Source organism: Zonotrichia albicollis, chromosome 33 (assembly GCF_047830755.1).
Source record: "Zonotrichia albicollis isolate bZonAlb1 chromosome 33, bZonAlb1.hap1, whole genome shotgun sequence".
NCBI lineage: Eukaryota > Metazoa > Chordata > Aves > Passeriformes > Passerellidae > Zonotrichia > Zonotrichia albicollis.
Window position 1 is genome coordinate 218,671 of NC_133851.1, and position 15,326 is coordinate 233,996.

At 66.9% G+C, this 15,326-nt stretch overlaps 3 protein-coding genes across 5 annotated transcripts; 1 reads left to right on the forward strand and 2 right to left on the reverse strand.

The window, feature by feature from the left end:
- Positions 1–33: 33 nt before the first annotated feature.
- On the forward strand, positions 34–6,771 carry MYG1 (MYG1 exonuclease). 2 transcript variants are annotated; one of them, XM_074530702.1, is made up of 7 exons: positions 39–275; positions 636–748; positions 812–971; positions 1,155–1,304; positions 1,376–1,498; positions 1,708–1,889; positions 1,966–2,424. In XM_074530702.1, exons 1-7 carry the CDS (start codon positions 84–86, stop codon positions 2,144–2,146), a joined length of 1,101 nt encoding a protein of 366 aa, XP_074386803.1. In that variant the 5' UTR covers positions 39–83; the 3' UTR covers positions 2,147–2,424. The 2 variants fall into 2 exon arrangements, with proteins under 2 accessions (XP_074386804.1, XP_074386803.1); XM_074530703.1 differs by lacking the exons at positions 1,708–1,889; positions 1,966–2,424 and adding an exon at positions 5,669–6,771 and having other exon boundaries at positions 34–275.
- AAAS (aladin WD repeat nucleoporin) lies at positions 3,739–10,072 on the reverse strand. 2 transcript variants are annotated; one of them, XM_074530699.1, is made up of 17 exons: positions 9,842–10,072; positions 9,509–9,644; positions 9,123–9,250; positions 8,976–9,031; positions 8,764–8,855; positions 8,432–8,478; positions 7,964–8,062; positions 7,257–7,400; positions 7,016–7,136; positions 6,766–6,890; positions 6,501–6,561; positions 5,934–6,024; positions 5,502–5,595; positions 5,322–5,389; positions 5,138–5,219; positions 4,741–4,825; positions 3,739–4,148 (listed from the first exon to the last, which is right to left on the reverse strand). In XM_074530699.1, the coding sequence occupies exons 2-17, from the start codon at positions 9,629–9,631 to the stop codon at positions 4,014–4,016; spliced, it is 1,551 nt and encodes a 516-aa protein (XP_074386800.1). In that variant the 5' UTR covers positions 9,632–9,644; positions 9,842–10,072; the 3' UTR covers positions 3,739–4,013. The 2 variants fall into 2 exon arrangements, with proteins under 2 accessions (XP_074386800.1, XP_074386799.1); XM_074530698.1 differs by having other exon boundaries at positions 9,794–9,848.
- Positions 10,073–11,800: 1,728 nt separating this feature from the next.
- Positions 11,801–15,326, reverse strand: SP7 (Sp7 transcription factor). The gene is made up of 2 exons (XM_074530934.1): positions 15,211–15,326; positions 11,801–13,394 (listed from the first exon to the last, which is right to left on the reverse strand). The coding sequence occupies exon 2, from the start codon at positions 13,322–13,324 to the stop codon at positions 12,341–12,343; it is 984 nt and encodes a 327-aa protein (XP_074387035.1). The 5' UTR covers positions 13,325–13,394; positions 15,211–15,326; the 3' UTR covers positions 11,801–12,340.

A 15,326-nucleotide genomic window follows, 5' to 3' on the forward strand; every position in this document is an offset into this window, starting at 1 on the left:
CGCGCAAGCGCGGGGACAAAATTGGCGGGAAGCGCTTCCGATGAGGAGGCGTGGCCCTGTGGGGGCGTGGCCTCCCCGTTGCCATGCGCGGTGCCGCGCGCGCCGTCCGGTTCGTGGTCATGGCCGCCACCGGCACCGGAACCAGCGCTGGCATCGGGACCGGGCACAAGCGGCCGCACCCCGAGCCCGCCGCCCGCATCGGCACCCACGACGGCACCTTCCACTGCGACGAGGCGCTGGCGTGTTTCCTGCTGCGCCTCCTGCCCCGCTACCAGGTACGGCACCGGCAGCGCGCCCGGCTCGGGGCATGAACGGGACGGGAGCAGCGTGCGGTGCCGGGTCCCGGGCTCTTCCTCCGGGTCGCTCCTCTCTCGGTTCCATGTGGGGACACTTGAGCCCACCCAGCGGCCGCTCTTCTGTCCCCGATCCCACCTGGGGGTCCCCCTCGTGTCCCCGGTCCTTCCTCGGGGTCTCCGGTCCCATCTGGGGCTCACTGTTCTGTCCCTGGTCCCACCTGGGGTCACCCCTGTCTCCCCCACCCCCTCCTCAAGGTCCGTCCCCGCGGTCCCTCGTCACCCGGAGCCGCTCCCGGGGGTCCCGGTGGCCCTGGGGACCCTCACCCGTGTCCCCTGCAGGACGCGGAGATCGTGCGGACGCGGGACCCGCAGCGCCTGGCCGGCTGCGATGTCGTGGTGGACGTGGGGGGCGAGTACGACCCGGGGCGGCACCGCTACGACCACCACCAGAGGTGAGACCCCGCCGGGGACGGCGGCACCCCCGGGGGACCCGCGGTGACCGCGTGGCCCCGCAGGTCCTTCACGGAGTCCATGCGGAGCCTGCGGCCGGACAAGCCCTGGAGCACGAAGCTGAGCAGCGCCGGGCTCGTCTATTGCCACTTCGGGGCGCAGATCCTGGCAGGGCTCCTGGGGCAGCCCGAGGACGGGCCCGTGGTCACAGCGCTCTATGACAAGGTGACAGCGGTGACAGGGTGACGGGTCTGCCCCGGGGCTTGTCCTCGGTGGGCAAAGGGGAGCAGTTTGTGGCAGTGGCTGGGGCCTTCGTGCTTCCAGCCAGGCTTTGCTCTGCTGTCCCGTCTGTCCTCCCTTGCTGTTCCCTCACTTCTCCTCATGTTTCTGTCCCCTCGCTGTCCCCAGCTGTACGAGAACTTTGTGGAGGAGATCGATGCCATGGACAACGGGATCGCACCGGCGGCGGGGGAGCCGCGCTACGCCCTGAGCACCACCCTGAGCGCCCGCGTGGGGCACCTGAACCCCCGCTGGAACGACCCCGACCAGGACACTGAGGTGGGGACAGCCCTGGGGACAGACCCTGGGGACAGCCTGCTCGGGGACAGTGCTGACCCCCGTGTCCCCAGGCAGGGTTCAGGAGGGCCATGGAGCTGGTGGGCACTGAGTTCCTGCAGCGCCTGGATTTCTACCACCGGGCCTGGCTGCCGGCGCGGGCGCTGGTGGAAGAGGCCGTGCGGTGCCGCCTCGAGGTAACGCCGAGCTGGTCTGGGGGAATCTGTGATTTTGGGAGAGAACTGGGGCGTGGGGAGGTTAAATCCCTTCAGTAGAAACCTCCCAGGGGGGCCCTGCACCCCATATCCTGCACGGCCCCTGCAGGAGGGCACTGGGAGGTTCTGGGGCAGCAGCCCAGGGTGGTTTGGGAAGTCTCCCCCATGTCCCCAGCGTCTCTCCCCCGCAGGTGGATGCCAGCGGGCAGGTCCTGGAGCTGTCCCAGGGCGGCTGTCCCTGGAAGGAGCACCTGTTCCAGCTGGAGCGGGAGCTGGCCCTGCCCCGGCCGCTGCTGCTCGTGCTGTTCCCGGACCGGGGCGGGCAGTGGCGGGTGCAGAGCGTCCCCACAGCCCCGCACAGCTTCCAGAGCCGGTGAGAGCCCTCCCCTGCCCTGACACCGCCCTCCAGTGTGGCAGGGATCACTCTCAAGCCCCGTGTTCCCCCCCAGGCTCCCCCTGCCCGAGGCCTGGCGGGGGCTGCGGGACGAGGCGCTGTCCGAGCTGGCCGGAATCCCCGGCTGCGTCTTCGTCCATGCCAGCGGCTTCATCGGGGGCAACCGGACCCGGGAGGGGGCCCTGGAGATGGCCCGGAGGGCGCTGGAGCTTGGGGGGGGCACAGAGAGCACGTGAGCCCCCTCCCCAGCTGGGTCACCCCAGAAGGGAGCCCCTGGCCCAGTGTGGGATGTGCAGGGACCGTTCCCGCTTGGATCCTGGATTCTCCGAGCAATCTGCTGTGCTGGGGGGGCAGCAGCCCCTCCCGGGGGTCTCGGAGCACCCACCCCCCGTGCTGGCTGGGTACCGGCCCAGCCAGAGACTCTTTGGCTCCATTTCCTGGGAGTTTGACCCTGTTTCTGTCACATCCCTGCACCGAGGTGCTGCCAACACCAGTAAAAACCAGTGTGTGCCCAGTGGAGTGGCTGTTTGAGGGGTCCCGGGGGGCTGCATGTGACACTGGGGGGTGCTGTGACCCAGGGACAGCCGTGACCCCCCCCCAGCATGGGGACAGCAATCACTGCACCCCCCCTGCTGGCACTGCCACCATCCTGCGTGTCACCAGCACCGTGTCACCCTCCCTGCTGTGTCACAGCACCGCGGGGGGGTCGCGGTGTCCCCTCCCTCCCGCTCGTTCGGGGCCATGCCGGCGGCCGGGCTGCTGCTGCTGCTGCTGGGGCTGCCCCAGCACCCCCGGGCCGGCTCCCGGTGCCCCGGGGAGGCTCCGCCGGTGCCGCTCCCGCCCAGCGGCCACAACGAGACGCTGGGGACGGGCGCAGGGACAGCGCGGGCCCCGGACGTGGTGGCGCTGCTGGCCCTGGGGGGGTGGCTGGCCTTGGTGCTGCTCTGCGTGCGCCGCTTCGTGCGCCGGAGCCGGGAGGAGACGCGGCTGCACCTGCGCTACCTGCGGGCCCTGCCCTGCGCCGCGCACCGGCAACACCGCGAGGAGGAGGAGCCGCTCAGCGGCGGCACCGGGAGCCAACCGGGCGGGCCCGGGGGCTGAAAGAGCCCCGGCTGGCCCCAGCAGCTGCGGTGGGTTTGGAGCCTGGATCACCCCGGATCCCCCTGGATCCTACTCAGCCTCAGGAAGGGGATGGATGGTCTCTGGGGGGAAAGAGGGGGGTCTCCCCCTTGCTCTGGGAAGGATTTGGGGGGTCCTGGGGCTGTTGGGGTGGGGGGAGCAGGGACCCTGTGCTCTCCCAGTCCCCCCTGCCAGGGCAGTGTAATCTTGGGATTAAGGGTCTGTAATCCTGGGATTGATTAAAAACAGTGAAATCCCAGGATTTCACTGTGCCACCCCGAGCAGCAGCAGCAGCATTAATCCCCTCTGGGGGGGCTCAGCTGCTGCCCCCACCCTGTGGGGTCGGGGGGGCTCCCCTGGGGCAGCACCCTGGGACCCCAGGGCTGGGATTTGGGGACCCCCGGAGGGTTTGGTTCACTTTTGTTCACCCTTGAGTCAAAGCTGGGGATTGTGTGCGTGGCCAAAACCCACCCCAAAGCCCTTCAGCCATCACCTGTCCCCAAAACGGGGCTCTTTGATCCCAAAAGAGCAGCCCTGGCCCATGGGCTGCAGTGGGATCACACCAACAGCTTCTGTGAGTCCACTCCAAGCTCTTCCTGACCCCAAAATCAACTCTGGAGCCCCCAGAAGCCCTCCAGACCCACAAGACTTCCCAAATTCACCCCCAAAAATCCTCCAGTCCCATCGGGTGAGGAAAGAAAACAAGAGGGAGAGAAAATCCACCTTTAATTGGGGCAGGATCAGCACTGTGAGACCCTGAGCCGGTCTGGGGCTCCTGCAGGGAGAGGAGGCTGAGCAGGAGGGAGAGGAGGCCTGGGGTGCCCGAGGAGGTTCTGCGGTGCCCGGGGAGGTTCTGGGGTGCCCGAGGAAGCCCTGGGGTGCCTGAGGAAGCCCTGGGGTGCTCAAGGATGCCCTGGGGTGCCCAGGGAGGTTCTGGGGTGCCCCATGAGGCCCCGAGGTGCCCCAGGAGCCCCTGGGAGGCTCTCAGAGCTCGGAGAAGAGCGGCTGCTCGCGGACACTGCCCAGCACGGGCGCGGGGCTGCGGCAGGGGCTGCCGCGGGGCTCCAGGGCGCTGACGAAGAAGAAGGGGATGTGGGAGATCCTCCCCGAGGACCAGCACTGCAGGGGACAGGGTGGGCAGGGGTCAGCGTCCAAACAGCACAGAAACGGGGAAACCCCTTGGGATGGAGCCCAGCCCGTGACCAGACTGCCAGGGAGTTACGGGAACTGATGAGGTTCCCCCTGAGCCTCCTTCTCAGCAGGCTGAGCCCCTTCCCCAGCTCCCTCAGCCTCCCAGAGCTCCAGGCCCGTCCCCAGCTCCATTCCCTTCTCTGGACATGACCCAGATCCCAAAATCCTTCCTAAATTGGGGGGTCCAGACCTGGACATGTCACTCGAGGTGTGGCCAGGGGGAGAAACAATCCCCTGCTCCTGCTGGCCCCACCACCCCTGAGCCAGGCCCGGATCCCACCAGGCTTTTTGGCCACCTGGGCACACCTGGCTCACGTCCAGCACTGCCCCCCAGTCCCTCCAGGTCCCTTCCCAGGGACCAGGAAAGGTCCAACCCCTCTGTCCCCAAAACACAGCACCCAACCCTTGGCCTGGTTAAGCCTCCTCTCCCCGGAGCCCCCCATGGCTCACCCTGGTCCCAGCCCCCTCCCCAGTGCCACCAGTGTCCCCTGGGACTGGGAGTGCCCCAGGAGGGACTCACCACGGTCAGGAGGGCGCCCTGAGGGAAGCAGGGGTGGAAGGAGATGAGCTGGGGCTGGGCGCCACGCTCTCCCCGCACGAAGCCGCTGTGGGGTGGGGGAACAGGCAGGGTTATGGGCTGGGAAACAGCACATGCCAGGAACTGGGGGTGTCTGAGGGGAAACAGCACATCCCAGGAACTGGGGGTGTCTGGGGTTCAAGGGGGGATGCACTGGAAAAGGACAACTCAAAGCCAAGGGGGTGAGGTGGGGAACCCAATGAACCCAAAGCCCCTGTAACAAACCCAACCCCCCTGCAATGAACCCAAACCCATCCAAATGAACCCAAACCCATCCAAACCCACCCAAACCACCTGCAATGAACCCAAGCCCCCTCCCCACCCCCCCGAGCCCCCTCACCAGGGCAGGAGCTCGAAGACGGGGCTGTTGCGGGTGCGGAACACGGCCACGGCCGGCTGGCTGCCCGCGCACTCGGGGTGTCCTGTGGGGGGACAGCAGCACGAGGGCTCTCCCTTGTCCCCCCTGTCCCTTCTCCCAGGGCAGCAGCAGCCCCAGGCCAAGCAGGGAACGGGGCAGGACTGACCTCTGATGATCACAGCCAGCCTCTCCCCGGTGGGGTCCCACACCATGGAATGAACCTCTCCTCCGATCCTGCAACAGCACAAGTCCCAAAATTGGGGGCAGAGACCCCCGGGTGTGCTCAGCAGCCAGGGGTGGCTGCCAGGAGGAGCAGGGACCCCCCTGTGCCCCCAGCCAGACCCACCTCTCCTCCCCGTAGAGGGTCTCGAAGGTGGTCTCGGACAGGTCTGCCACGATCGAGGCTGTCTTGGAGCCTCCCACCTGCCCCTGCATCTCCCCTGCACGGGACAAACCCACACTCCATCAGCCCACTGCATTCCCCGGATGATCGTGCATTTATTTCTTTCTCAGAGCAGCTGTGCTGGTGTCCCAGGAGTGACAGGGATGGAGGACAAGGACAGCAAACACCAGGACCCCCAAGCTGGCTCTGGAGCCACCGGAGTCTCCCTGAAATCCCTTCAAGACCCCACAACTGTGACTGAGGAGCAGGAGGGATGGAAAAACCTGAATTCCAGAGATTCCATGCTTGGAGACTCCAACACACTCCCTGTGTGTCCCAGCTCCTCACCCCAAAGCTGTGGGGACATCTGGGAAGCTCCAGATGGGACAAACTCACCCCGGTACTCGGAGAAGGACAAGGAGTAGATGACGGACTCGCCCAGCACGGTGAAGAGCAGCCGGCTGCCATCGGGGCTCCAGCACCCTGTCTGGGGACAGTGTCACCCTGTCACCTGCCTGTGGGACACTGCCACCCTGTCACCTGCCTGTGGGACACTGCCACCCTGTCTGGGGACAGTGTCACCCTGTCACCTGTCTGTGGGACACTGCCACCCTGTCTGGTGTGTCTCAGACTGCAGAAAAGGAGGCTCAGGAGGGACTTTTCACTCCACAAGTCCCTGAGGGCAGGGGACAGCCAAGGGACAAGAGGACATGGCCTCAGGCTGTGCCAGGAGAGGTTCAGAAGATTTCCACACAATCAGGGAAAATTTCCACAATTTCTTGGGCTGGCTGCCCAAGGCAGGGGTGGAGTCCCCATTCCTGGAGGGATTGAAAAGCCCTGTGGATGTGGCACTTGGGGACAGGGGTCAGTGGTGGCCTTGGCAGTGCCAGGGCTTGGCCTGGGTGGTCCTAGAAGGCTTTTCCAGCCTCAATGATTCCCTGGGAGGGGAATATCCCACCCTACCTGGCAGCGTCCCCTGATGGTGGGCCAGCGCTCACAGGTCCACATCTGGGCCTCCCACACCCTGCAGGGGATGCAGAAGGCTTTAGGGAGCAGAATTCCTGGGAATCTGCCCCAATCCTGCTGCTCTGGGAATCCAGAGTGTCCAACCCTGTCCCCCAGCCACTCCCCACTCTGCCCCCACAGCAGGAGCAGGAGCAGGAGCTGGGGGGATGTTTGGGATCCAGATTTTCTGGAGCGAGGATGAGGATGGGCATGAGGAGCTCACCGGAACACGGCCGAGGGGGTGGCTGCCAGCACCTTGCTGCCGTCGGGGGACCAGGCCAAGTAGGTGACACCGCCACCCCCAAACCACTGCAGCTGCACACAGGTCTCGGTGGACACGTCCCACACCTGCAGGGGACACGGGGGATGATGGCGACACCGGGATTAGGGGACACAGAGGGAACATTTCAGGCCCAGGTGGCACTGTGTGTGTCCAGCCCGAGTGTCCCTGGGTGTCCCCAGAGGGTCCTCACCAGCATGGCCGTGTCCACGGGTGACGCCGACAGCAGCCGCTCCCCGCTGGGCGCCCAGGCCAGGCTGGTGACAGGGCTGTGCCCGGGGCAGGACAGCACCTGGGCACAGCCCGACGAGGGCCTGCACGGGACGAGCGAGAAGCCAGCAGGACTTGGGGTTTGCTGGCAGGATGGTGGTGCTGTCCCAAAGCCAGCCCCAGCGGGGTGACAATGGCCGGGAAGGGAAGGTGGGAGCTCTCACCTGGTGGAGAGGGAGGTGGGGTCCAGGTGCCACACGAGCACGCAGCTCTGGCAGGCCACGGCCAGGATGGAGGCACAGAGAGGCTTCCAGGCCATGGCAGCCACGTTCCTCTGCAGGCGGTGCTTCAGCGAGGGCACGGTGGCACTGCGGGGAGGGGACAGGTGACACAGCTGTGGGGCACAGAGCCCTGGTGCAGCCACAGTGTCCCCTGCCAGCCCTGAGCGCAGTGAGGGGGGACAGCAGGGTGGGAGGGGCTGTGTCCTGCCGGGGAGGGGACAGCGATTCCCAGCCAGGTGACACCGGAGCGAGCCAGGTGTCACACACCTGGTGTGACTGAGCCGAGGTGTCCCCAGTCCAGCCAGGGCGCAGCCTGGGGACACCCGGGGGGGCTGCAGGAGCAGCCGGCAGAGTCTTCTCCTGAGCAGGGACTGGCATTCCCTGGGGGAGCAGGGACACCTGGGGGACAGAGGACACTCAGCCCGTGTCCCCCCAGCTCTGTCACCACCCCCAGCGCTGGGTGACCCCCGGGATGTCCCCAGAGGCACAGAGCAGGCAGGGAAAGGAAAGGCAAAGCTCTTGAGGCTCGGGGCAGAGCGAGGAAGGAGCAGGGGGGCTGAATGAGAGCCCAGGTATGCCAGGTGGGCCACGGGCAGCAGCCCCAGGGCAGTGCCAACCCCAGGCTGCCCAAATCCCAGACAAAGTCCCACCTGTTGGAGTTGTAGACACGGATGGAATCGTCCAGAAGAGCCACAGCAAATTTGTTGGTGTGGGGGTGCCAGGCGAAGGCCCTGATGGTGCAGCCGGCCCTGGAGGGGGCACAGGGCAGGGTGAGACCCCCCCAGCACCCACTGGGCTGGCAAAGACCCCGCTCAGAGTTCTCAGAGAAATAAAAACTTCCTTGATGCTGTCCAACAGGACCGTTTTCTTTGAGAAATTCCCTGTTTCTGGGAATTATTCACAGGGCTCTGCTGCGGGGCTGGGGTTGGAACTGGAAGGAATTTTCCAGGCTCTGATCTCCTTTAACCCTGATATCTCTCCACCCAGGGCACACAAAGCAGGGCAGCCAGAGCCAGTGGGGCAATGTTTGCCTTTAATTGCTGGGCCCACCCAAACCGGGCCATCCTGTCCTTGTACTCCCACCCTGGCACGGTGATTTCGGGACACCCAGGACTCACCAGTCCACGGCCTGGGAGAAGGCTGCGATCATGTCCTCACTGGTCAGCTGCAGGGACAGGAGAACACCCAGCTGGCATCAGGGACCCCCAGTTCCCAGCCCTTTCTCCCTCTCCCCCACCTGGATCTGGGCCCCTCTTGGAGCACCAAACACCTTCCCAGTGTCCATTTTCCACCAGTGGAGGAAGGAGCAGTGTCTGGAGCGGGGCACCATCAGGAGGAGCATTTGGGGGGGGGGGGGCGTTTAGTGGGGAAGGGACCACCCCGCATCCCGAATGGCTGCTCCCCTTGCCCCTGGCTCCCGCAGCAGCAGGGATCAGGCGGAATGACTCACGGACAGGTGTGGGAACAGGGATCCGTGCAGCGAGGACAGCCAGCGGCACACAGCCAGAGCGTGGCTCGAGCCCGTCTGCAGCCACTGCAGCCCTGGCAAAGGCCAAAGGGACCCTCAGCGTCCCTGCAGCACCACGGGGACATGGCAGGGACAGCAGGGCCCGGCCAAAGCATCACAGCGAGACCGGAGACCCCCGGGCAGCCCAAACTCACCCTCCTCCTCGGCGCTGGCCAGCTCCCGGAGCAGCCCGCAGAGCCCGGCATCGCGCCTGCGGCGAGAGCGGGGTCACTGCCCGTCCTGGGGACAGGCCGGGCTCTTTGGGGACAGGTCGGGCTCTCTGGGGCCAGCGGGGCACTCACCAGGCGCTGAGGCAGCGCTTCCAGAGGGACTCGCGGTGGTGGATGAAGGGCGGGCGGGCGCTGGGCTCCAGGCGGCCGTGGGCCTTGAGGGGCTCCTTGGGCAGGGTCAGCACGGGCAGGTCGGGAACCTGCAGCACACAGAGACCCCTGAGACCCCCTGAGCCCCCGGGAACAAAGGGACGCCCCCAGGGCAGCGGGCAAACGGCGATGGGAGGAAAGCAGGGGCACAAGGAGCGAAGGAGCAGCCTGAGGGTGCCTGGAGAGACTCCAGCAGAGGGGACAGAGCTGCAGCCACGGCTGAGAGGGACGAATGTGGCAGTCCCAAGGCTGGAGGGGGCTGGCACGGCTCTGGAGCGAGGAGGGCTCACCTGGCCCAGGGGTCTCACCTGGCTCTGGAAGGCCAGCGGGAGCTGCTCGCTGAGGCGGCCGCAGACCAGGGCGTTGTTGAGCTCGTACAGGGTGACATCCCCAGGGGGAGGCGGCGGCGGGAACAGCCCCAGGGAGCACATGGCGGCACCGAGCCTGGGGGCGAGACCGGGCCGGGGGGCGAGAGCTGAAACCGCCGCTGCCGTCAGGGTGCGCCGGCTCCAGGCCGGAGACCCTCCCTCCGCCCCTCTCACACCCGCTCACAACCCCCGGTGCCCCCCGGGTTCTCCCCGGCTCCCCCTCACCCGCTCCCCGCCCTCAGCCCCCGGCGCCGCCATCTTGGCTCCTCTCACCCCTTCCAGCTCCCGCTTCGCGCCAATCGCCGCCGCGCGCCGCCCTCGCGGCTCCGGGCGCGTGTGGGAGGGGAATTAAAAGGGCCGCCGCTCGCGTGGGAAATACGCGGAGTCCTCGCTGAGGGTCAACGCCACGCTCCCCGATTTTCCTCAGCGGAGGAGAGAGAATATCAGCCTGCCCTGCACAGCCGCGCTCCCACCGGTGACTTAGTGGCTCTACGGGTGTAACGAGGATTGATTAAAATGGGACCACTTATTACTGTCGTTGCCCCTTTAAGAAAGGCGGATCCTCCCTTGAGGGGCGGGGCGAGGGGGCGTGTGCTGCCGACGGGTCACGTGGTGGCCGAGCGGGGCTGCGCTGGGACCGGGACCGGGACCGGGACCCCCGGGACATCGTCGTGTCCTCCGGGCACCCTGTGTCTCACGGGCACCCCGGTCCCGGACCCCTCTTGGGCTTCCGCGGCATCCCGCTGTCCTGCGCTGCCGTGTCCCCGTGCCACCTCCCCCGGTGTCCCCTCTCGTGGGCGCCCGTGTCCGTTCTCGCCGTGTGCCCTGGGTGCCGCTCCCGCCGCGTGCCCCCCTTGGCTCGCTCCCAGCCCTTCTCCCGGGGCTCCCGCTTTTCTCGTGTTTATCCCCGTGTTTTCCTTAGCGGCCGCAAGAGTTATTTTAATTTTCTCAGGATATTAAATAAAGGCGGCGGGGGGAGCTGCGGCGGGGGGCCCCACATTCCTCGCCCGTTACGGAGCGAGCGGGGTTCGATAGGAGACGACGATTTGGGATGGCGCCGACATCAGAGCCACCGCAGGGCTGGCGTGGCCTCGTGGCGTCCCTCGGACCCCCCCAAACGCGGCTGATGGGGCAGCGAGACAGGAAAAAAGGCGGTGGCGGCGGAGGGGGGGTCCCCGGTGGGGTTGGGGGGGTCGCTGGATGGGGTTGGGCTCTGTGGTTTGGGAGGCTCCGGGCGGTCGAGCCCTCGGTGGCCGCCGGGCCGGGGTTTGGCTCCGGGACGTGGCTCCCTGCCCTGCTTGGCACTGGCCCACCCACGGCGAGTAGGGCTGCTGTTCTGGGGGGAAACCCCGAAATCGGCGAATTTGGGTCGGGGAGGGTGTGGCTGGCTTGGGGGGCTGCGTGGAGAGGTGGCACTGCCACTCTGAATCCCCCCGGGAGCCGCCCTGGGACAGCTCTGGGTGGTGGCGCTGAGCTCCGGCCGCTCCATTGCCGCCTCCGTGCCTCAGTTTCCCCGCCCCGTGTCCCCCTTTCCCTGGGGACAGCTGGGTCCTGGCCAGCCCGTGGCCACCGTGACTCACCCGGGGCTGGCACGGGACCTGCTGCCACCCCTGTCCCTGTCCCCCCGCGGGGCCCTGGTGCCAGCAGCTGCCCCCCCGCTCCGTGCTGGCACTGGAGCTCGTTTCCGCCTCCTGTTGCCTTTTTCCGTGGCTTTTTGGGTTTTTTTTTCAGGAAAAGCCCCAAACCAGGGCTGAGCGCATCAAAGGGCTGGCGGGAGCCCAGGGCAGGGGGAGGGGGAGCGCAGCGGGGTCCCCGCCAGCCCACAGCGCCCAAAATTGGGGTGTCCTCGGGGACACGTGGCCCCGCCGCGTGCTCGCTGCTGCCACGTGGGCCCTGGGATGTGGCCGGGGGGAAACTGAGGCACGGGGCTGTGCACACGCGTGTTCCCGTGCACACAATGTCCCTGGGAGTGCCCACGCGTGGGCAGGGGGAGGCGGGCAGGGGACAATCCTGCCAGGCCCTGCTGGCTGTCCCTGAGGTTGGGGACATGAGGAGGGACATGGGGACAGGGTCTTGGGGGCACAGGGCCATGGGGACAAGGAGACTGTGGGGAGCACAGGGGACAGGGTCCTGGGGAAGGGAAGAGGCACAAGACACAGCACCCCAGGGGCTGAGGACAAGGGGACAGCCCAGCTTGTCTCCAACCCCGCCGAGCTCCTGCCACCCCCAGAGAGGGGGGGCACAGTGACCCTGAGCAGGCGCGTGTGCACCCCCCGTGCCTCAGTTTCCCCCGGAGGCCTGCAGGGAGGAGGAAGCTGAACACATCTCTGCGATGAAGCCGCCCAGCCTCAGCCACAGAAGGGGCCCGGCTCCACTCTCAATCTTTTATTGCTTTTTTTCTAGGGGGCAGGAGGGGCAGGCAGCTAAAAAAAGTGGGGGGGACACGTTACATGAGCACTGATGAACCAGGCCGGGGGAGGGGAGGGGAGGGGGGCAAACCCTGTCCCTGAGTGAGGGGCGTGAGGCGAGGGCTGGGGGGCAAGAAGGGCTGGGGGAGGTGGAAGGGAAAAGAGAAAAGGGGGGGGTCTCACCTTGACACCCCCCCGTGAGCCCCAGAGCGCTCAGAGAGCCCCCCCATAATTTAAGACATAAATTAGAATGGCTAACGAGGAGCTGGGGAACTGAGGGGGAGTGGGCTCGGGGGGAGCAGCACCCCGTAATAAATATCCCCAGCGGCGAGGAGGAGGAAGACGAAGATGACGGCGGAAAGGCTCAAATCTCCAACAAACTGCCGGCCTCGGGGCTGCCGCCGTCCTTGGCGGGCGAGGCGGGCCGGGGGGACGCGGGGGGCTGCTCGGCGCCGGGGGGCGGCTTGGGGGGGCCGGGGTCGGCGTGGGTCTTCTGGTGCTTGCTGAGGTGGTCGCTGCGGGTGAAGCGCTTGCTGCACAGCAGGCAGGTGAACTTCTTCTCGCGCGTGTGGGTCCGGACGTGGCGCTCCAGCTCGTCGGAGCGGGTGAAGCGCTTCCCGCAGAAGAGCCAGTTGCACACGAAGGGCCGCTCGCCCGTGTGCCAGCGCAGGTGCGCCTTCAGGTGCGAGGCCTTGCCGTACACCTTGCCGCAGCCCGGGATGTGGCAGCTGTGCACCGGCTTCCGCCGCGACCCCGCCGGGCCCCCGAGCCGCTCCAGCTCCTGGCAGTTGGGACAATCGCACGCCGGGCGTCCCCCCAAGGAGCCGCCGCGGGGACCCTTCGGGGTCTCGCCCGGCGCGGGTTTGGGGGCGGGGGGCGCCGCGGGGGCGTTGCTGTAAGGAGGGGGGTTCAGAGCGCCGAAATCGGAGCCGTAGGTGGGCAGAGGGGGGCTGAGGGCGGGCTGGCCCTGCAGCGAGCCCTGCAGCCCCTCGGCGCCCGCCGGCCCCCCCAGCCAGCCCCCGTTGGGGTGCACATCCCACCAGGACGGCGCGGCGGGCCCGGAGCCCCCCGGCAGCCCCCCGCCGATGCCGCCCTTGTACCAGGAGCCGTAGGGGTGCGGCATCTCCAGCGAGGGGTACACGCCGGGCAGGCACTCGCTCGGGGGGTGGCCCTTGGCCGCCACCACCACCGGCGCCCCCAGCACCTCCTGGGCGCCCGAGGGCGCGGGGAAGGGGTGCCCGAAGGGGCCGTAGTCGGGGCCGTAGGGGCCGGGGGACGCCTGGGGGCTGGCGGACGGCGACAGCAGCCCCGGGGCGCTGGGGAAGGCGGCGGCGTAGGAGTCACCCATGGCTGCGGCGGCGACCCCGAGGCGTGGGGGGCGATGTCAGCGGGGGCTCGCGGCCATGGCACTTGGCAGCCTGTGGAAAAGGGGAACAGGGCTTGAGGGTTCCGAGGGGCACCGTGTGCCACGGGGTACCCGTCCTGGGGGTCAGCACTGGGGGCAGCTGTACTGGGGTGTCAGCCCAACTGGGGTGTCAGCTGTACCGGGCTGTCAGCCCTGCTGGGACACCCAGCAGCACCCCCAGTCCCACGATTCCCACCACCCCCAATGCTCCCAATCCCCTGTGCCTCAGTTTCCCCCCACAGAGCTGGAGCCACCCCATCACCCCCCAGCCCAGCATCCCCCCCAAAGGGGCTTCTCATGGCAGGGCCTCCCCCCACCCCCAATCTCGGCTCCTTCTGCCTTTATGGCCTTTTAATCGAATTATGCTGTGGCCTCCCCCTCCCCGGGTGACTTCCTCTGCTTTTATACCCGTCATGGCTTTCAGCTGCACGGGCTGGCCCGGGGTGTCGTGAGCTGCCCCTCACCTCCATCACCCCCACCATTCCCTTTATTGAAATTATTTTATTTTAAATTAATCTCTTCACCCACTTCTTTGGTGCATTTCCACTTTGGCTTTTTTGTTTGTTTGGGAGTTTTTTAGGGTGTTCCCCCCTCTCCCCCCTTTCTTTTTTTTTTTTGTTTTTTGTTTTTTTTTTTTTTTTCCGTGGTTTTTGCGCCTATTTTTACGCCGGCCCCGGCCGTGGCCGCAAGCGCGCTCCCGGTTTTCCAAGGATAACAAGGGCCAGGCCTGTGCCCCGGGAACGCTGCCCTGCCGCGAGAGCCGAGGTAATTAAAACCAGGGCGAGCGGCAAACGGAGGCGCACGCTTAAAATAGTGTCAAACTCCCATAAATCAGCTCCGCTTGCGCCGGGAAATTAAGGAGCAGGGAAGGAGCCCCGGGAGCTGCGGGCTGAGCGCCGCACGAGGGTGACAGTCCCTTTGTGGCTGGCTCGGGGATCCTGACCCCTCCCAAGTCCCCTCACGGCCTGGGGAGGGGTCGAGCCCCTGCTCTGGGGGTCTCCAGTCCCAAATTCTGTGTCCCAAATTCCCGGTCTCTTGTCACTGACCACCAGTGTCCAGTTCTTGATGCTCAGTTCCAGTTCTCCATTCCCTGTCCCCTTGTCCCCCAGTGCCTGGTCCCTTAAGTCCGCAGTTTCTTGGGCCCCAAACCCAGTCCTTGTCCCCAGTCCCAATCCCCAAACTCCATCCCTGGTCCCCAGTCCCCAGTCCCTAGCCCCAAGTGTCCCCACAGCTCTTGCCTCAGTTTCCCCCACCCTGTCAGTGCCACCCCCTGTGCCCTGAGCCCGAGGACACCTGGGCCTGGCTCCTGTGCAGCGGCGCTGTCCCCAGCCAGAGGGGCACTTCAGGGTGACAGTGGCACTCAGCACCATCCCCTGTCCCTGTTCCCCCTCTGGGGATGGCAGGGCAGTCCCTGCTGGGGCAGGGGACACACGTGTCCCCCAGCACAGGGACCGCAGGGGGATGCTCAGGGCCCACACAGGTCCCTGTCCTTGGGGGGGTCCCATATCCCAGGGGGCTCCCCCATCCTGGAGCAACTCCGCCACTCTGTGGGTCCCAAATCCCGGAGTCCCTGTCCCAAAGCAGGGATCCTCCAACCCAGAGGGAGATCCCCCATCCCAAAGTGTCCCTGTCCCCTCCCACCCCAAAGTGCCCCTGTCCCTCGAGGGGGATCCCAAAGGGTCCCTGCCCCAGAGCAGGGATCCCCATCCCAAAGGGGGATCCCCCACCCCAAAGTGTCCCTGTCCCTCGGGGGGATCCCCCACGCCGTGTTCCTTTCTCCCGGTGCCGGGGCAGTGTCCCCCAGCCCGAGGGGTCCCGGGGGTCCTTACCGGGATGTCGGGGGTGGGTCCTGCCCGCGGGGCTGCCGCTGTCGCGCTGTCGCGGTGTGCCGCTGTCCCGGGATGCCGGTGTCCCGGGATGCCGGGGCTCGCTGCGGAGGGAGGGA